Source organism: Cetorhinus maximus, chromosome 13 (assembly GCF_964194155.1).
Source record: "Cetorhinus maximus chromosome 13, sCetMax3.hap1.1, whole genome shotgun sequence".
In the NCBI taxonomy this organism is placed as follows: Eukaryota; Metazoa; Chordata; class Chondrichthyes; order Lamniformes; family Cetorhinidae; genus Cetorhinus; species Cetorhinus maximus.
In genome coordinates, this window is record NC_135891.1 from 46,877,718 (window position 1) to 46,899,902 (window position 22,185).

A 22,185-nucleotide genomic window follows, 5' to 3' on the forward strand; every position below is an offset into this window, starting at 1 on the left:
AGGTTCATCTTTGTCTTGATTTTGAATTTTTTTTGCCTTCCTCCTCTTAAGACAGTAACTGATGCTAGGGTATAACTCTACAAATATTGTGATCCTCTCTTCACTTGTGAGGCCAGTAAGTGAATGGTAGAAGCTTGCTTATAGCAGCTGATTCCAATCCCAGTTTCATCCAATGCTGATGTGCCAATTTTCCAATAAAGTTCACTTGATGGTGCTCATTAGTAGGTCTCATGGTTCATCTTATTAGTCATCTCGTACCCTAGGGGAAACTGAGCATAGTTGTAGGGATGAACTTTCCCATGGGAGTCAGGAAGCAGACATCGGGACCATATGCGAGTCCAAGCCCACACTTGCCATCAAGGTGTCCATCAGCGCAACTTTATGTGGGCCCCTAATTGGCTGCCTCTGCGTTTGCCATCCAATTAAGGACAGGAAATTGATTCCCAATGCGGGAGGCCCAGTAGGAGGGCCTTTAGCAATGACCAGGTGGAAGTCCTACCAGAAGAGGTGGTGCATCAGGAGGAGGGGTTCTCAAAATGGAGACAATTACAAAGGCCTCCCTCTTCAGTGATGAAAAAATGTCAAAGTACAGTGAGGAGCCTCAGGGTGGAGGGTTGTCCCCTCCATAGGAGTGCCTGCATTTGCTCCTGAGTGCATTGTGGCCTTCCGATACTGCCACTTAATTCAGCCCACCAGCCTCCTGGTGAGAGGCCACTACCAAAGTGTAGCTGAGCTCCCAACACAGCAGGGGGGGCCTATGCAATGCTGGGAAAATTGCAGCGCTGTGGGAAAATGGTCCTTCATTGGGTTTTATTGCCGACCCACTGCCGTGCAGCAGACGGCTAATTCCTATGGCAGCCTGCCCCTAGGAAAGTCGCCAGAGGCAGGAGAACATTGGGGCAATCCCTGCTTCCAAACCCGTCTCTACGGTGATAGGAAAATACAGCCTGCAGCGTTTGCACAGTTGGTCAGCTGAGATCAGCAAACTTCATGCGGCCCTCTGATGAGATCTGCTTCCTAATATATTTATGTGGTAGGTGGCAAGCTGCTGGCCTGGCAAATTTTCATAATACTAGTGATGTTGTTAATGCTGATGTCATCAACTTATATTTTGTTTGCTGTACTTCTGTAACAATCTTTAAAAGATTCATTAGACGCATGATTTAATTGCTTTATGATGAGATTTCAGAATCTGAACAGCTAGTCACAGATAGCCCACACAGAGCAAAGAGGTCCCAGACACTTTCTCCCTCCTTCACCTCTTCCCGAAGTTCCCTCCAAAGGTCTGGTGGCAAAGGTTGTGCCTCCATTAGAGCAAGGTTGCGAAGGACACAGCGCACCACCCCAAATTTGGAAACATGCCCCAGGGAATCCTCTGGGCTCCCCCAAGTGATCCAGGCAGAGGAACTGTTGTTTCAGAACACCAATGATTTCCTCCATGATGTCCCTGGTGGCAGCATGACTCTCATTGTAGGTGTGTTGACCAGACATGGCTATGTGGCAGCGGGGAGTCAAAATCCAGGTGTAGAGTGAGCCCTTGCCACCAAGCAACCAGCACTTGGTTTGTCATGGTGGTTGAAAGACTAGGGCTGACTAGAGCAGGACAAAAGCATTGCTTCTGCCAAGATAATGGACATTCACCAGATTTATCTGTACATTGTTGCACATCAGCTGCACTTTCATGGAGTGATAGCGCTTGTCGTTGCAGTACATGTCCACGTTAATATGTGGGAACTGCAAAGCCAAATGTGAGCCGCCGATGGCACCATGCAACACTGGGAATCCTACATGCCTGGAAACCCAGCTCCCACTCCTCCTGCTTCTCTCAGGAAAAGGAGAAGACTATGAAGTCCCCTCTCCTGGCTTACCTTATGATGTTGCAGTCTCTAGTTTAAAAGCATGGGTGTTGCTGCCTTTGCTGCTGCTGTTTCTTGCTGTGTTGTTTGCAGACTGACTGGTTTGTCCTTGGTGCTTAGAGTAAGAAGGATTGGTGAGCACATGATTAATACTTCTATTATCCACCCAAAACAATTTGAAGTTTGAAGCCATTGTGCCACAGTGGGGGAATGGATGGTGGCAAATCGCACCTACTTATGATTTAACCAGTTTCTGGAGCTCTCTTTGGAGCTCAGAAGCAGTAGGTCTGGGGGTCCATTGATTTGGAGTTTCGGATAAGTCCATAAACAATAAGAGGTGTGAATTCCCCAAACGGTTTTCGCCATGGTATGACCATTCAAGGGAGGCCATGGTCATTCAATTCAGAACTTTCCGGAGACTTGAGATGTTTCTGAGACTATGCATAAACTCAAATGTCACCTGACCCTTGGCCGCCATCTTAGCAGCCTTTTAATGTTTTTTTTTTACAAAAGGGCAGTTCCAGAAAATTCTATACAGATTGCAGTCCATGTCTAAAGTTATGAATATGACATACCTTTAGTGATCAATCCTAGCTGGTCATTGGGGTTTGTTTCTTTTCCCTCTTCACTGGTATTTGATAAAACGCTTCATGATGACTATGGTGAACCTCTTAATTTTGGAAGAATGCTTAAGTGATAAGGCAAGACCCACAAGATTATATTTCTTTTATTAGTTAACTTTTATTGTCTGTGCTGTTCTGCTGATTTGCTCATAGAAATTATACAAAATGCCAGCTTAAAAATATACAAGATGCTCCTCAATTAAATTACAACGTTAATTGGTTAGGCTTACTGATTTTGAGACCAGCTTATTAATCAATTCAATACTTGATCTCTTGTCTCGAGGACAGTCAAATATTTGGTTGCTATAATTTACTGGATTAGATAACTAGAGAATGATTGTGGGCAACTGTATTCTTCAATTCAGTTAAAGATTGAAATACATCATTTAGGGGATACATTACATCCTTTTCCCCTTCATACTTCAATGCTGCTTCCCTCCAGGTGATATAGTTTGTACTGCTTACTCTGGTGCAGCCCGTCGAATGTCAGATAAGCCAATCTAATAAGATCCAACAAAGACTACTGTTGTTCTTCCGTAAATCTCTTTCCCCTTCTAATGCAACTAACTCATGCCAGATGAAGACCAATCTACAGTTCTTTGCCTACATGACCATTCTGCATCTGTGAGCCTAGACAGTAAACATCATCAGCCCATGGCTGTAAGTTCATAAGAACATAAGAAATAGGAGCAGTAGACCATTTGGTCCCTCATGCCTGCTTCACCACTCAATATGATCATGGCTGATCTTCCACCTCAACTTCACTTCCCTGACAGCTCCCCATATCCCCTGATTCTCTGAGAGATCAAAAATCTGTCCATCCCAGTCTTACATATACTCAACAGCAGAGCATTCAGAAACCTCTGGGGTGAACAATTCCCAAAGTTCACAACCCTCTGAGTGAAGAAATTTCTCTTCTTCTCAGTCCTAAATGATCAACCCTTTACCCTGAGGCTGTGACCTCATCTTCTAGATTCTTCAGCCCTCTAGAATCTTGTATGTTTCAATGAGATAATCTCTCATTCTTCTAAACTCCAGAGGGTACAGACCCTATTTACTCAACCTCTCATCATAGGGCAACCCTCTCATCCCAGGGACCAAACTAGTAAACCTTCACTGTGCCACTTCCAAGCCAAGTATATCCTTCCTTAGATATGGAGACCGAAACTGTGCACTGTACTCCAGATGTGGTCTCATCAAAGCCCTGCACAATTGTAGCAAGGTTCCCTTATTCTTGTACTCCAATCCCCTTGCAATAAAAGCCAACATGCCACTTTCCTTCTTATTTGTCTGCTGAACCTGCAGGCTAACTTTTTGTGTTCCTCGTATGCATAAAGTAATGACACCAGTGATAGCCACACACATAACCTTACCTGAAGATAGCAATCTGGATCAGAACTCTTCTAGAGTCCAAAGTTGCTGATTCAATCAAGCCCAGATGACTCCATACAAACTAAAATCACAACTCTGTTGTCCCACACTCCATCTTCCTCCTTCCCCCAATCAGAATGGTTTGTTTCAACAATGAGCTATTCAATCATTGGAAAACCAAGAGAGATTCTTCATAGTTCAGGATGTGATTCACTAATAATTGTTTGCAATGTACCTTTACCATAAGGTACTTAAGATGTTGAAGCACCCAAGCACACAGTGGTTAACATTTTCAAACATTAATTAAGGTTCAGGCTGAAATCTGATCTCTGTTAACTATCACCAAAGCTATGAAGCTAGTTCAAAATCACAGATGGCTATGAATGAAATAAGTTTTCTTGCAATAATTTCATCTTAATGATCTACTATGTAAGACAATCATGCCCAAATAAAATTCCAAAGCTGTCTACAGAACTCACAAACATTAGATTCTGCTTCATCACTGCATTTCAGTCAATCAGAATCACATTCAGAATCCAGATCGACAAGATAATAAGTTCACATTGTCCACTCTTGGGTTTCAGTTACAGAACAGGAAGATTGTGTGCTGTCTCCACCAGAGGTAAGGTGCATTGTTTGTCTGTCAGAAAGCTGTGAAGTATCCTGTAGCACTAAGGTTGTGGGAGCACTGGAATCAGAGTAGAAAGCCCGCTCAGAGAGCGGATCATCAGTTTGTTGTTGCTGCGCTGTTGAAACAACCATTGGAAGACTCTGTATAATCACTCCTGAAGTGCTAATGCCAATGCTGGATACCAAAAGACTGTTTGTTTCCTCAGACTGTGAGGGAAATCCTGTAGCTGAAGAATTATGAGATGGAATCTGTAATACTGAGCAGGTAACACTGGATGGAGCCCCTGCTGGAACAATTGGATAAGTTTGTTTAGGTGCCTGCAACTGAGGAGATGGGGAAGAGAAGATGGGCGATGCTGAGGATGAGGAGGAGGAGGAGGTTGCAACAGTCTGGCTAGCATCACTAACTACAGTGACTTCCCTGCTTTCCTCTTGAATAAGGGCATTTAAGCCATCCAGGTCCGAGCAGTTGATTGTAGAAGCAGTGATGAATGACTGGCTGTTTGAAGATGCTTGGTTAGCAACAGCTGTGGTTTGCATTAGCGCCTGATGGAGACTGTCAGTAGCACTCGAATCGATAGAGCTAAGTAAAGTGGCTTCCTGCTCTAAAGATGAGTTAGTTTCAGCTTCATTCTGTGATATTGTTTGTTGGGTTGGAGCAATCAAACTGACCTGCTGTAACAGTTGCAACTGGTTACTAGAGGTTACATCATCCCTGTTCTGATGGCTTGAATCAGATACCACAGTATCTCTTATTGTATGATCTTCATTTGTTGCTGCTTGAACAATGCTGTCGGCTGGATTCAATTGGTGACTAACTATAATCTTCACCTCTCCTTTGCTAAAGGATGTGACTGATCTTGGTTGAAGATTAGACACAGAAGGAACATTGGTTTGGTTCCCATGATGCATCTGCAGCTGTAAAACTGCTAGTGCACTGTTATCACTGCTGTGGGACAAATCACGGTGTTGATTCTTATGGCTGCGGAGTGAATCTTCTCTAACAAAACTTGCTTCACACATATCACATCTGAAAGGCTTTTTGGCATCCAGTTTGACCACTAAACGTGAACTGCCTTGCTTTTGCCCATCAACGTCTTTCTTCCCTGCATTCAACTTTTCCTTACTTATATGATGTTTTTTTAGGTGCATAAGAAGGTTGCTACGTTGTTTTGAATCAAAGGAGCAAAATTTGCACCTGAAAGGTCGATCCTCAGAATGAATTCTTTCATGTACCTTCAAAGATCCTTTACTAGCACAGGAGTAGTTGCACTGCAAGCATTTTATCGGCTTATCTGGTTGATGGGTCCTCGTATGCTGTCGCAGCGTTGATTTGTTCCCACATTGGAAGTCGCACTGTGGACACTTGAAAGTGTTCTCCATGCTGTGCTTTACACGGATGTGAGATCGAAGGTTGCCCTTCATAGCACAGCGGTAATCACAGAAGCCACATTGGTAGGGTTTTTCACCAGAATGGATGCGCATGTGTCTCTTTAGGTCTGAGTTGATTTTAAATTTGGCATCACACAACTGACATTGGAAAGGAGCATCACCTGAGGAGAAAAAAATTGTAAATACAGATTAAAATTGATACATTTTACAATTGAAATTCTCATCCTTGCTTTCAAATTCCACCATGGCCTCACCCCTTCCAATCTTTCTAACCTCCTCCAGCCCCAAAATCCTCCAGAAATTTCTGCCCTCCTCTAATTCTGGCCTCTTGCGCATCCCCAATTTTAATCACTACACACTGGTAACTCCACCTTTAGCTGGCAAGGCTTTAAGCTCTGGGATTCTCTCTGGAAACTTCTTCACCTCTCTACCTTGCCTTCCTCCTTTAAGATACTCCTTAGAACTTAGGTCTTTGACCAAACTTTTGGTCATCTTATGTGGTTTGGTGTCAAATGTTATTTTTAACGCCCTTTGGAGCGTCTTGGAACAGTTTATGTTAAAGGTGATATATAAATGCAATTTATTTTTATTACAGTTACTATACAGACTGAATAATCATTCTAAAGTCGTTCAGGTTCATTGCTTACAAGTGCATTACTCAGCACTGGCAAGCTAAGTTATTTTGTTATACAGGGTTTGTGGCAGTCTTTCTGTGAGAGATGTTTTGCTTTGAATTATTTTCCCCATTTTCCCAATTTTAGATTCTACTCAGAGCTCATTGACGAAGAAAAGGTTTATTTCTTTCAATCAATTTTCATTAGCATTAAGATTGGATGTGACCAATAGAATTATTATTCTGGACCAATAATATATTTCAAAACCAAGGAATGTTATTTCTTCTCTTTTTGTTTCATGCATGTTGTATCGCAAATGTTAACAGTCCTAATGAAATCAAATTGTATGCTGTACAAGCTGAGTCCAAATGCCCACAGCAGGAAATCAGCACAGGTCCCTGTAAGAGTTGGTGAATGATGAACATTATATCTTAAGCCTTGAAAAAATGGTTGGATTCGCATTGATAATGGAACAGACAGGGGTGGTAATTTACGTACACTTTCTGGTTAAGGGAACAACAAGGTGGGATATCTCAGCACATATGCAAAGAAACCACACAAAAAAATAAAAAGCAAAGATGAGAAATATGAGAGTACATAGCAGCAAGAACAGGAGAGGTTAGCTATGAACACAATTTTAATGCAAATGAATAGATTTTATACTTTTAGAATCAATAGATAACATAGAACAATAGCTACAAAAAGCTGTTTTCCTGCTTTTAAAAGGTGAATTTACATCTGAGCAAATGTCTGTTGCACATATAATAGGCCTCGTGCAGCAGATATTGAGTGCATTCATATCTGTTAAAAATGAAATACAATACTTAGTTACAGGAGTGCTGGATGTTTTAAGTAGCTTTTGCTCATCATTGTTTTATACTAAGTACAACATCAGTTTTTTCAGGATATATTTTCCTTTCTTTTTTTATTGTTGTTATGTAAATCCTATTCATCTTTAATTTTGTCAGATGAATTCCTGCTAATCCTGAGAGAACACAACGCACTCAATAGAAACTGATAATATTCACATTTATTTAATCAATTAATGGATTCTATTATGATTCTGATGTGCAACTAAACTAATTGCCTCATTATTAGATACCTGCAATATAATTTGCAAGTGTGCTTGAAGTTTGGGCACATGGGTCCTCATTATGATACAGTAGCAGCGTCACATTCCGCCTGAGCTGACAAACTCCAGCTGTGGCTTTGCACATAAACAGTTTGGGACCTTGTCTAAAATATTTTACATTGTATAAGTAACAAGTGGAGGCATATGCCCTGGCATTTCACTCAAACTGCCTTCAGCATGTGTTGCTCCTGTGCAAACATAGTCTGCTGCTTTGAACAACGTAATCTCATATCTGCAGTATAATTATTTGCTTCTTGTGTGGCTTTTCAGAACTGCCAGCAAGTGCTCACAATACAATTGACATCCTAACTGAGTTCTACGTTTATCAGTGCAGAGTAATTTACAATTAAAGTGCTCCAATGCCTTACTGTTAAGTGCCCTACCCAGTGTGATACTGAGTCAGAAGATCTGGGGGTTCAGATTGAAAACGTGGTCAGTATCAAGATACGGATGCTGAGGATAGGATAGTGCTAGGTTGGGATGCCCACTATAGTCAAATAACTTGTCCATGGCCTGACACAAAGGATAGTTGCTTGGGCAAGGTACCCTTGCAAAGATCAGCAAAAAGGGGAGAAAACTGTGGGGGTGGGGATTGGAGGCGTGGTATCAGTAGTGGGCAGGGTGGCGAAGGGGGAATAACATGACTGCAGCTAATTGTGCTCATTCTAAGTAGCTCACCTATGGCATATTTAAAAATGGAGGACACATTCTGAGCAAAGTTCCAGTCAGGAGGATAGCTGAATTGCAAAGTAGCTTTGACCAGAATTGCAAAATGCTGATTATCAAAAGTTCCAATGTGCTGTTCAGTCTCTTTTCCCCTTCAATCTAACTGCAGTATTTTCAAAGTTCTAAACCATCAATGCTGTTATTGCAACAAATGGATAACAATGTCCATTTACTCACCCCATGTCATTTCTTTTTAAACTGGAAGATAATAAACACAGGAGGAGGAACCCGGGCTGTCACTCTCACCTCAGCATTCTACCACCAATATCCGTCAAAGTCGAGGCAGTTCAGACACACAGACAATTTGGGAAGTATTATAGCATTGGATGACGCAAGTACGAATCGCCGATGATAGAAAAAGGGACAGGTGATGGATGAAGACCATCTTTGTTGTGTGGCCATGCAGCATGTTTTGTGGGCCCTGTTAAGTTGCTTCATGAGTAAGGTCTTAGAAGTTTATCGGTGAAATGAAGGAACCTGCCTCATTGATACCTCATTGTCTGTATTGAACTTAGATCTACCATCCAATCAAGCAATATTGGTTAGCAAAGGTTGCCCAAACTGCAGAATGCCAAAAATTCACCTGCAGTAACAATGTGCATAGCATGACAACTACAGAACAACTATATAGGCAATAAACACAGCTGCAAAATTTCTCAAGCTTACATTAGGAAATTGAGATCCACAGCCCAGGAAATGAAATAGGCCAGCATGGAAACATGCCACAGACTCACGAAGGATGAGTTCAGAGATTTTGCAGCAATAGACTCTGCATAGAAAGACCAAGGGCTCAAGTTTGATCTGGGCCTCCAATAGCAGCAGGAGTAAGACACACAGTGATGTGTAGCTCAAGTCACAGTCTCAGTCTTTTGCCAGCTTTTGCAATTTACAAGAAAGATATTTCAGGCAATGCAAGCCCCAGATAGCAGGAACTGTATAGGCTATTCCTAGCACACTTATAACATGTAGACAGTAATGGGGGCATACACTGATATTCCAAACAGGTTCCTAGAATATAGGGTTACCAACACTCCCAAAATGGCCACGACACTACCGGATTTGCCATCAACCTCCCCGTGGCTTATAAAAGCAATCCGGGAGATTTTAAAAGGTAAAGGGTTCGCTTTTATCCCTCCTTGCACCTGTCGCCAGGAGAAGAATGAACAAATTGATCACATAAACTTAAATCAGAGTTGATAGGATTGTTTCCTACATTACCTTGGGAAAGACACACATTTCTAAAACAATATAACTCACCTCACTCGGTGCTTAGGAAATCTCAGATCTGTAAATGTGACCAAAATTCAAGGTTGCACAGCAAGAATGAGCAAGCTCGCTTACAGAGACAGACCCAGGGTAGGCTGACAGGACAGAACCTCAGTTCTGAGCCATTGTTGCTCTGCAGACTTGGTTCATGGGCTGAACACGTCCGGGTTCTGAAAATGATGTTCGGGTGGAGCGTGGCTCTGGCAGTTTGTACCGTAAGTATGGGTATGAGATTTAAATAGTTAAAGATCAACAGTTCAAATCCATCTCAGTTCGACTACATTTGTCGAAGGTGAGATAAACGGACTGAGCTCTCTGTAACCATGCTGAGAGCAGGCGTTGGTTAAATTATTCAAATCATTGAATTGGGAGGGCAGTCCGAGGACTTTTATTAAGTTTAGCATCGCATCAGTTGCAGTTGTTGCAAAATTTGATACATGATTAACTCAGTCAGATCAGTGCTGTTTCATTTGTTTCCTTCTAATCTTGGAATATTGAACACAAGTCATGTTGGAAGCCAGAATTAAATATTTAAAAGACCCTGACATGGTTGCTGCGGGGGATAAGGGAAATCAAAAAGAGAAATAAATATAAAAAACCTGAATCTGGGAGAGCAGCCGAGGGCAGTGGAGTGAGATGGGGGGATGGATGAGAAATTCACCCTTGCTTTCTATGCCGTCGCTTCCACCAATGTTTCCCGGAATATGTCCAGCCCAAGTTGGCAACCCTATCAAGACATCTCAAAAGAATGCTTCATATATACTACTTTCAATAGGTCATGACATGGAATAATGCATTAAAAATAACACTAATCATTAGCTCACAAAACACAAGGAGTAATTGCAATAAATGTAGTTCACAAATGGATTTTCATAGTAATACCAGCATATATTGAACATGAACAAATATTGCTGTAAACTTTAAAGTAAAAACCAAGTTATTCAGTGAATAATAATTGGTAAACAATACTTAGTTGTGTTGCAAAACAACGCAGGGAAAAGGCCATACGTAGGTCTCAAGAAAAGAAAAATGTCTGATCAGTTGATAAGATCATTGGCTGGCTTGATGCAGGGGCTTCAGGTAGGCACAAGCAGTGGGGAACCTTGCTGCAGCTTGTTTGCATCAAATGTGTGTCTGCCTTTCAATGACATCACTGTGTAACATTTGCAACTAGCTCTCTCCAGCTCATTCCACAAGGCACCACCATATGGTCAAACCATTGGGAATGTTTTAGCAGGGCAAAGATCTGCTGTTACATTTTTTCCTTCCAAATGTGCTTTGTTTTAGGCCCATTCTTATGGAGGTTCAGCAAAAATATGATCAGCCACATTATGGAGTAGATAGCCCACATCTCCCAGAAACCATCCATACAATAGGAAGAAATGACTCCTGTTGATAAAAGGCAAGATACTGCCTGCATCTCCAGACATGGCACCTTATATGTGGAGAATGCAACACAACTGATCAAATTTGGTCTCTAAATAGTGTGGCATGTTATTATCGAATTTGATGTGTAGGGAAGGAATTCTGTTCCTTTTGTGATGCACTGGCAACCTGCAAATTGTCCAATTTATGCTATGCATAATCAGAAGTGCAGCATTACAGCTATTTTCACATGCACTGACATTATCCTAGACGGTCGGGTTACTTCAAGGTGCTAATACGTGTCTGACAAAGCCCAGCTTCTTCATATATTGTCCCTTGGTCAGATCCAGGGAGGGGCAACAATCAAGTACTTGTGCTACATCATGTAATAGGAAGGGTTACAAGTCTAGGTCCTTGAGCATCTCAGATCATTATCTCATCCTGTTATTGCCCCTCTGGCTCCGCTTACGGTTTGAGCATTGACAGATTTTACATGCAAAGTTCACTAAAGAGCTTCTCCTTTGAGCAAAACCACCCCTCTATGCTCACCACTGGCATTCTACTAGCACCTCAAATTAAACTTTAACTTCTCACACTGAAAACTGTAAATGATATGGGAACAAAGTGAATCCTGCATGAATTTGCAAGTTTCTCATTAATAACTCTTTAACAAGCAAAAAAGGTTTGTGTTACAAGTGCATTATAGAACTCATTACTCAACTTAGCCCATGGGCAAAAGTTAACATACACTCAATGGCAAATCACAACATTTCAATCCCCTAGATACTCAGGTGTGTGTACTAATGTACAGGGAAAATTTAACCCCCAGGAGGTTCTTATGCTTTTTAATTCTTTCTTTGCCTTCACCTCCTGGAGGTACTGATACTTTGCTGTAACACAGCATTATACACAGGATATCCTTCATACAAACAGCTATTTATTCACACGTGAGCTTTAACAAATGTTGGCAGACCACGTGACTGTGAGGCCTCTCAGCCAAGCCCGTTTCCCACCCTCATCTCACAAAAATGTACACTTCCTGCAGTTGCCACTTGATAGAAATCAGGAACTGGAACCCTGTATGGAACCCTCCCAGGAGTCCTGAAGCTAATTGTACCCCTTTTCACAGCTTCAGCTGCAATTAGCTTACTTGGTATAGGCCCCAGGTTAAATCTGGGGTGTCTGAAGCCTGTCCTAGATTCCAAGGACAGGTTTGCTAAGCTACTAGGTGTCACATTATACTGGTTTCATTCCAGTTTTTATATGACACATGATTTGTAACTCACCTCTTTATGGAACTGCCATTATTCACATCTGTACAACAAATTTGAGACTGTCTTTCATACATCACACTTCAAAGTGTTAAAACTACATAAAAAAAAGTGGTAAATTCCACATTTTAAACAACTGAAGCCAGAAATTGCTAAGCACCTTCCAACCTATAAACTTCCTTCATCAAACCAACGAACTCTGACTGACCTTAAGCTGTGCTTACTTAAATTTAAACTTTACAGCCTTAAAGGGATAGATCTACATTTCAGCAAGCGAATAATGAGGAAGATTTCGCAGCAGAAAAGCATCTAACAGCATCTCCCACTTCAGACTTTCTCCTGCACCGTTCAGCTCAGTCCATCTTTTCCACTAAGTCACTGAAAGTGCAAGCTGATAGTAGGGCAGTGAAGTACAAAGGGCATCCAAAGCCCAAGTGAACAGGGCAACCAACGGTGTACCTCCTTAACCAATTAGATCAAAGGGTTGTGAAATTAACAGCACAAGGACTGAGAAGGAAGTGTATATAGAGTGGGTGAATTCAATGTTAGATCAAGTATAGAACAAAAAATAGAGATGGAAAGAAAGATTGGATTAAGAGGCAGAAAGAATGTGACAGAAAGGGAAACTACATTTACCTTCTAAATTCAACATCTTTAAATTCTTCAACAATTAATCATGAAAGGATGAGACTTCTCACTTGTAATAGTTAATTTTCAGAGAGGCTGATTGGTAGTGCTGAACAATTATCAAGTTGAAAAAAGGGTACTCATGTCTGAAATGACCGAACTTAACTTTCTGTAGCATTGCACAAGACAGCAACTTCATGACATTCAATGCATTTCAATGATGAGGCAGACAATGACATACCATTTTGTCAAAATTAATGGCAAAGGGATACAACTTGGACAGCAATACTTGCATATTAGCACTTAACTACATCTGTTCCTGAACCTGCTGAATTATTTATGCACAAATGACGCAGAGAATCCTTAGCCTCACTATTATTTCAACAGTAAAATCTGGTCCAATGTATTGTGCATTACGCAGTATCATGCTCCAATCATTACATCAGTTTATAATTTGATTTAGAGTGAGAAATGGTGTAGATGAATCATTAACATTTATAAGAGTAAACAACTACCATCTGCACTAATATAGCACCTTTAACATAGCAAAACATTCCAAGGCACTTCACATAGCATTATCAAACAAAATTTGACATTGATCCACGAATAGATATTAAGGCAGATATTAGGATTGATGAAAGAAAGACTTGCATTTATAGAGCACTTTTTTGAGACCACCAGATGTCTCAAAGCGCTTTATAGCCAATAAAGTACTTTTTGAAACGTAGTCACTGTTGTAATGAAGGAAGTGTGGCAAACTCCCACAAATAGCAATGTGATAGTGGTCAGATAATCTGTTTGTTGTGATGTTGACTGAGGAATAAATATTGGCCAGGATAACTCCCTGGAGATAACTCCCTTGCTCTTCTTCGAAATAGTACCATTGGATCTTTTCCTTCCACCCAAGCAGGCTTGGTTTAACTTCTCATTCGAAAGACGGCACCTCCAACAGTGCAATGCTCCCTCAGTGCTGCACTGGTGTGACAACCTTGATTTTTGTGCTCAAACCTAGAGCAGAACATGAATCTGGAACCTCGTGATTCAGAGGCAAGTCTGCTACCAACTGAGCCATGGCTGACACAAAAATTTAAGTGTTATGGACAGGGTCGGGAGAAACACTGAAATCCATATACCCTTTCCCTCACTGTCCATAATCCGTATAATTTTGGAAATGAAGGTGTGTATGTTTCTCAACCCGAGTGTGTGGCCAATTTTTAAACAATCAGCAGCAAGCTTTCATAGGTTTAAATAAAGGGGATTATTTACTCATGCATTCACCTCAAAACACTAGGTGCTAATTTTTCATGGAGTTGAGGAGATTCTGTGAAGGGGTGAAAATGGGGTTAGGATCCGATTCAAGATTTCCTGACCCCACTCACAGCTTTTCCAATTGTCAGGACTACCCTTTAAGGGTACAGGCCAGTTTGGATTGTGAACCGGCACCCGGCACTGTCGACCTGGCCTGCTCCATTGTGTGGATAAGCATATCCTAGTCCTCTGCAATTTTCATAGAGTTGGGCTTGAAGAGTTGTGGTTCACAGCACCTCAGAGGTGTTTACTGTCCATTTTTAAAAGAAAAGCAGTTCCAGAAAATTAGATACTGAATGCAGTCCACATTTAAAGTTATGAATAGGACATGCCTTTACTGGGCATGACATTAGTTAGTGACCAAAATCTTAAGTCAAAGGTGCAGGTTTCAAGGAGGGTCTTAAAGGAGAAGGGAGTGGGGTGTAGAGAGGTGGAGAGGTTTAGGGAGGGAATTCCAGAACCTGGGGCCTCGGCAGCTGAAGGCAAGGGCACCAATGGTGGGACAATGGAAATCAAGGATACGCAACAGGCCAGAATCCTAAGAATGCAGAGGTTTGTTGTAGGACTTGAGGAGGTTACAGAGGGAGAGAGGGGTGAGGCCTCAGAGGGATTTGAACACAAAGATGAGAATTTTAAATGAGGCATTGCAAGAGGTGGTTCAAATGTAGAAAACAGGAAAGCAGAGTCATGAAAAGGAGAAAAAGAAATGATTTGAGAAAGTAAGTAAAAGAGCATCATCGAAAAGGGAAATATTAGCAGTGAAGTGAAGGGAAAGCAATTATGCTCATCTTGCTGCCCAAATAGATGCCAAATGAATGATTTTCTATTGGTTCCAGAATACTGGTCAGGCTGTATCCTGCTGAGTAGTGGGTGGTTTGAGAAATCAGTGAGCTCCTTGACTGATTGCACCAAAATTATACAGGAATCTAAATGACATCTTTAAACCCCACTTGCACTGAATTATGATGATCCTACTTGTTTCTGACAGAAGTGCTGGCCGCTTAAATTGAGGGCCACTTGAAGTATTCAGAGTAAACCCTGGTTAAAGCTGAGGAAATGATAAGTACGTGTTGAAGGAGTTATGTCAAAGTGGGGGAAACAAAGAGCAGTTTGTCTCAAGACTCAGTACTGTAACCACTGTGGTTTGTAATTTATATGAACTACCTCATCAAAGTCAGTAGAAAATGGTTAGATTTACAGAAGATACCAAACTAGGAGAAACAATACTGCCAGAAGAAGCAGCTCAGAAATTCCAAAATGAGCTGGACAAAGATATGTAAGTGAACACAAGAATGACACACAAAATTTAATGCAGAGAAATCAAAGTACCGCACATTAAGGGAAAAAAAGTGGCACACAATTTAATGTGAATAGTGTTGAAATAGTTAACGGTGAACCTGAATAAACCTAACAGTAAACATGATCAACCAATGCAGAGCAGCAATCAATAAAGTTAACAAGATGATGAAACTATGTAGCCAAAATGGTAAAATGTAAGTCAGAGGAGTTAAAGATGAACCCTTATTTTTTTTTTCGAGTTATCAACAGTCACAGATTGCAACTCTTTTGAGTACAATCACAGTTCTTGGTTTCCAGGAGTGGGACATGAACCCACAACCTTCTGATTCAAAGGTGAGGGTGCTATGGACTGAGCCACAGCTGACACTTTGAATACTGCATCCAGTTCTGGCTGCCATGGAAAGAGGTTGATCTCCACTATCAGGTGTTTGAGATAAGACTGAAGAAGCTTGGGCATTTCAGCATGGAAAGGAGACTTTTCAGAGCTCATGATCTACAGATGTTTATAAGGCTAAGATGTGGAAAAAGGCAGAGCCTCAAAATAGCCTCAGCCCAGTCAATTTCTCCAAATGTTAATGCAATGGTTCAAGTTAAGAGGTGTCAGCAGTAGAAGCAAATAAAACCTAAATGAAAATTAATAACAATATGGTTTATCTTTATCTATTTTAATAACTTTTGCTGAATGTGGCCTATGCCAAGTATCAGGATATTGCATCAGGCCCACCATGTAAAATGAGTTGGTGACGATGGCTCTGAACCATCTGAAGCAGATGCACCTAAATTTTTTGATGAATCAGATCGAGTGTGTTACTTCTGGTCTAACCTTTTAGTCCCATCTGCATCCAAGTGAAACCATTCAAAATAACTCAGCTAGGTTGTTAGCGCATTATTTTCTCTCAGGTGGGGTGCCTTTCCTAAAAACTAGACAGGAAATAATAAAACTCATTGCATGTATTTGATGAATGTTCTGGAGTGTTAGGATGTGACAAGCTTCAAAGTGCATGTTTGAATCACTGGGCAACTAAGTTTCTGTAACAAGCTGCTTTACTATACCTTCATTCAATTCATAACAACCTCTTTATGCATGCCATTTCAATCTGATTTGCACCCTGAGTAAGCAGTCTTACCAGTATGAGAACGGAGATGAATAATGAGCTGGCTAGAGCTGTGGCTAGCATAAGGGCATATCTGACATTTAAATGGACGCTCATCAGAATGGATCCTGAGGTGCTTCTTCAAGCTGCTGCTGTCTGCTGCTGCATAGTTACAGTGCTGGCATTTATGTGGTTTCTCTCCAGTGTGCGAACGATTGTGCATCTTCAGCTTATCCAGACGACTGAACCTCTTGTTGCAAATGTCACATTTGAAGGGTTTTTCACCTACAAAACAGCACAGTTCAAACACCCTGAAAAAAATATAAGCCTGTGCAGATAGACTGCACTACTGGTCTTTTCTGACCTAGCATTTTCCTATATAAATGTGTGCTACTTGAATTGCAGCAAAGTCATTTCTCTTGGGTTGAGGTAAACATTCAAGTAACTATTAGAATCAAGTCAGAATTGATGATATATATGACCACTAATTAACTATTCAGGCTTAGGGCACAGTTTGAGACAATCAATGCACAATGGGAACTTGAGGGAACTGGTTGAAAGGGGCGGAGTATTCATAGAAACTAGGAGCAGGGTAGGCCAGTCGGCCCTTTGAGCCTGCTCCACCATTCATTATGATCATGGCTGATCATCCAACTCAATAGCCTGCTCCCGCTTTCTCCCCATATCTTTTGATCCCTTTCACTATAGCTATAGATATACCTCCCAAGAGCTATATCTAAATCCTTCTTGAAAACATACAATGTTCTGGCCTCAACTACTTTCTGTGGTATCGAATTCCACAGGCTCACCACTCGCTGGGTGAAGAAATTTCTCCTCATCTCAGTCCTAAATGGTCTACCCCGTATCCTCAGACTGTGACCCTAGTTCTGGGCTCCCCCACCATCGGGAACATCCTTCCTGCATCTACCCTGTCTAGTCCTGTTAGAATTTTATAGGTTTCTATGAGATCCCCCCTCATTCTTCTGAACTCCAGCGAATATAATCCTAACCGACTCAATCTCTCCTCATATGTCAGTCCCGCCATCCCAGGAATCAGTCGGGTAAACCTTCGTTGCACTCCCCTCTGTAGCAAGTACATCCTTCCTCAGATAAGGAGACCAAAACTGCACACAATATTCCAGGTGTGGTCTCACCAAGGCCCCGTACAATTGCAGCAAGACGTCCCTGCTCCTGTACTCGAATGCTCTGGCTACAAAGGCCAACATACCATTTGCCTTCTTTACCACCTGCTGCACCTGCATGCTTACCTTCAACGACTGGTGTACGAGAACACCCAGTCTCATTGCACATTCCCCTCTCTCAATTTATAGCCATTCAGATAATAATCTGCCTTCCTGTTTTTGCCACCAAAGTGGATAACCTCACATTTATCCACATTATACTGCATCTGCCATGCATTTGCCCACTCACTCAGCTTGTCCAAATCACAATGAAGCATCTCTGCATCCTCCTCACAGCTCACCCTCCCATCCAGCTTTGTGTCATCTGCAAATTTGGAGACATTACTTTTAGTTCCCTCATCTAAATCATTAATATATATTGTGAATAACTGGGGTCCCAGCACCAATCCCTGCGGTACCCCACTAGTCACTGCCTGCCATTCAGAAAAAGGCCCGTTTATTCCTACTCTTTATTTCCTGTCTGCCAACCAGTTTTCTATCCATCTCAATACACTACCCCCAATCCCATGCGCTTTAATTTTACATGCTAATCTCTTATGTGGGACTTTGTCGAAAGCCTTCTGAAAGTCCAAATAAACCACATCCACTGGCTCCCGCTCATCAACTCTACTAGTTACAACCTCGAAAAATTCCAGTCGATTTGTCAAGCATGATTTCCCTTTCATAAATCCATGCTGACTCTGTCCGATTCTGCCACTGTTTTCCATGTGCTCAGGTACTAAATCTTTTATAATGGGCTCTAGAATTTTCCCCACTACTGATGTCAGGCTGACTGGTCTATAATTCCCTGTTTTCTCTCTAACTCCCTTTTTAAATAGTGGGGTTACATTAGCTACCCTCCAATCTGTAGGAAGTGTTCCAGAGTCCATAGAATCTCAGAAGATGACCACCAATGCATCCACTATTTCTAGGGACACTTCCTTAAGTACTCTGGGATGTAGATTATCAGGCCCTGGGGATTTATCGGCCTTCAATCCCATCAATTTCCCCAACACCATTTCCCTACTAATACTGATTTCTTTCAGTTCCTTCCCCTCACTAAACCCTGTGTTCCCAACATCTCTGGTATGTTATTTGTGTCCTCCTTTGTGAAGACAGAACCAAAGTATGTATTTAGTTGGTCAGCCATTTCTTTGTTCCCCATTATAAATTCCCTGTTTCTGACTGTAAGGGACCTACATTTGTCTTCACCAATCTTTTTCTCTTCACATACCTATAGCAACTTTTACAGTCAGTTTTTATGTTCCCCGCAAGCTTACTCTCATACTCTATTTTCCTCTTCTTAATCAATCCCTTGGTCCTCCTTTGCTGAATTCTAAACTGCTCCCAATCCTCAGGGCTGTTGCTTTTTCTGGCCAATTGTATGCCTCTTCCTTCCATCTAATACTATCTCTAATTTCCTTTGTAAGCCATGGTTTGGCCACCTTTCCCGTTTTACTTTTGCACCAGACAGGAATAAACAATTGTTGCAGTTCACCCATGTGCTCTTTGAATGTTTGCCATTGCCTATCCACTGTCATCCATTTAAGTAACCTTTCCCAATCCATCATAGCCAACTCGCACCTCATACCATCGTAGTTTCCTTTATTAAGATTCAGGGCCCTAGTCTCAGAATCAACTATGTCACTCTCCAAAACAAAAACAGAATTACCTGGAAAAACTCAGCAGGTCTGGCAGCATCGGCAGAGAAGAAATCAGTTAACGTTTCGAGCCTTCATAGCCCTTCGGCAGAACTGAAGCATAGTTAGAAGAAGGGAGAAATATAAATTGGTTTAAGGTGGGGGGGGTGGGGGGAGAGAGAGACATTGAGGGTGTGGTGATTGTGGAGATGAGCAGATAATTAAAAGATGTCACAGACAAAAGGGTCAAAGAGGTGTTTTGTCTGAGAAAAGTGCTAATTAAGAATGGAGGACAGGATATTCAAAGTACAGCTCTAGTGGGGGTGGGGTGGAAAGGCTAACAAGGTTTTAGTTTTAGATTTAAAAATAATGGAAATAGGTGGGGAAAGAAGAATCTATATAAATTATTGAAAAAAAAGCAGGGGGGGGAGGTGGGGGTGAAGAAACGGGGTGGGGATGGGGGGAGGGGGAGTTTAAGATCTAAAGTTGTTGAATTCAATATTCAGCCCGGAAGGCTGTAAAGTGCCTAGTCGGAAGATGAGGTGCTGTTCCTCCAGTTTGCGTTGGGCTTCACTGGAACAATGCAGCAAGCCAAGGACAGACATGTGGGCAAGAGAACAGGGTGGAGTGTTAAAATGGCAAGCGACAGGGAGGTTTGGGTCTTTCTTGTGGACAGACCGCAGGTGTTCCGCAAAACGGTCGCCCAGTTTGCGTTTGGTCTCTCCAATGTAGAGGAGACCGCATTGGGAGCAACGAATGCAGTAGACTAAGTTAGGGGAAATGCAAGTGAAATGCTGCTTCACTTGAAAGGAGTGTTTGGGCCCTTGGACGGTGAGGAGAGAGGAAGTGAAGGGGCAGGTGTTGCATCTTCTGCGTGGGCATGGGGAGGTGCCATAAGTGGGGGTTGAGGAGTAGGGGGTGATGGAGGAGTGGACCAGGGTGTCCCGGAGGGAACGATCCCTATGGAATGCCGTCAGGGGGGGTGAAGGGAAGATGTGTTTGGTGGTGGCATCATGCTGGAGTTGGCGGAAATGGCGGAGGATGATCCTTTGAATGCGGAGGCTGGTGGGGTGATAAGTGAGGACAAGGGAGACCCTATCATGTTTCTGGGAAGGAGGAGAAGGCGTGAGGGAGGATGCCCGGTCGTTGACAGGGCCCTCAACTGTGTCCGGCCCATATCCCGCGCATCCTCCCTCACGCCTTCTCCTCCTTCCCAGAAACATGATAGGGTCCCCCTTGTCCTCACTTATCACCCCACCAGCCTCCGCATTCAAAGGATCATCCTCCGCCATTTCCGCCAACTCCAGCATGATGCCACCACCAAACACATCTGCTCATCTCCACAATCACCACACCCTCAATGTCTCTCTCTCCCCCCACCCCACCCCCCCACCACCACCTTAAACCAATTTATATTTCTCCCTTCTTCTAACTATGCTTCAGCTCTGCCGAAGGGCCATGAAGGCTCGAAACGTTAACTGATTTCTTCTCCGCCGATGCTGCCAGACCTGCTGAGTTTTTCCAGGTAATTCTGTTTTTGTTTTGGATTTCCAGCATCCGCAGTAGCTTTTAGCTTTTTGTTTTTATCTTTATGTCACTCTCCATCTTGATGAAGAATTCTATCATATTATGGTCGTTCACCTCCAAGGGGCCTCGCACAACTAGATTGCCAATTATTCCTTTCTCATTACACAATACTCAGTCTAGGATGGCCTGTTCTCTAGTTGGTTCCTTAATGTATTGGTCCAGAAAAACATCCTGTATACACTCCAGGAATTCCTCCTCTATGGTATTGTTACTAATTTGATTTGCCCAATCTATATGCATATTAAAGTCACCCATAATTACAGATGTTCCTTTATTGCATTCAAGGCTATTTTCATCTTGGCTGTAGCAACTGATTTCTGATTTGGAAAATATGCCGGTAAGAATGCAATAGCAGTCACTTTGAGTATTAAGAGCATAATCTGCAATAAGTTCGAAAGAACGATCCAGCAACTTTTTGAAAATAAGAAATAAGCAAATGCAAAAGAAAAATGATCTCATGCATGAATCATCCACTCCCTCCTCCCACGCATGGAATAGTTAAATGGCCATTCCATCAGGGCCGGGTAGAGCTGCAGCAAGTACAAACCGAACATGTTCAAATTCCCCCCTTATTACTGCAAATTCACACATTGACCTGCTCCCCTGAGGGCAGTGCACAGATGCTTGAAGGGAGAGGACTTTCCTGGATAGTGTGGGGGTAACTGCATCAAAATTTCATGTGGAAAAATCAGGAATGCACATCACTGCAAAACCACCTCACTTTTGGTAACCTACTCCCACTCTCAGATGACCAACAAAAATGACAAAATGGAGTAAGGGATATAATGTCATTAGGAAGAATATCCCCACCTTCTAGCTAAAACCATGAATTTTGGCTCCACTGATTCACAGATAGTAAAGGTGACAAGTTTCTCAGTCATTTAAACCTGAGGATCCCCAGTTTGATTTCTAGCTAGTGTTTAGTTAGCTGATTCTATCTGATATGTAGGTAAGAGTCCTACAATTGACTTCAGTGCTCTTGATCCAGGGATATGACAGTCAGATGGGTTCCCAATCATGACTGTGGTTCAGTGACATCTTCTGCAAAATGAAAATTGGTGAATGCTAAGTGAGAACAGAGCAAGATCAGTCATGATAGACCCCAGTAGCTGAACAACCTACCAACAATCATTGTCTAAGGTCAAGCATTAACAATGGTCAGCAAGGGTTGGCAGAGCTTATGAGATGGTTTTTCAACCTGAG

At 42.1% G+C, this 22,185-nt stretch overlaps 1 protein-coding gene across 2 annotated transcripts in view; it reads right to left on the minus strand.

Moving 5' to 3' along the window:
* Positions 1–2,572: 2,572 nt before the first annotated feature.
* Positions 2,573–22,185, minus strand: part of zfp64 (zinc finger protein 64 homolog (mouse)) — a 90,037-nt gene continuing 70,424 nt past the window's right edge. For both annotated transcript variants that reach the window (XM_078555355.1, XM_078555356.1), the window contains 2 exons: positions 16,608–16,859; positions 2,573–6,033 (listed from right to left, as the gene is read on the minus strand). In XM_078555355.1, coding sequence (XP_078411481.1) covers positions 4,409–6,033; positions 16,608–16,859 — 1,877 coding nt within the window. In that variant the 3' untranslated portion in view covers positions 2,573–4,408. The remainder of the gene's footprint in view (positions 6,034–16,607; positions 16,860–22,185) is intronic.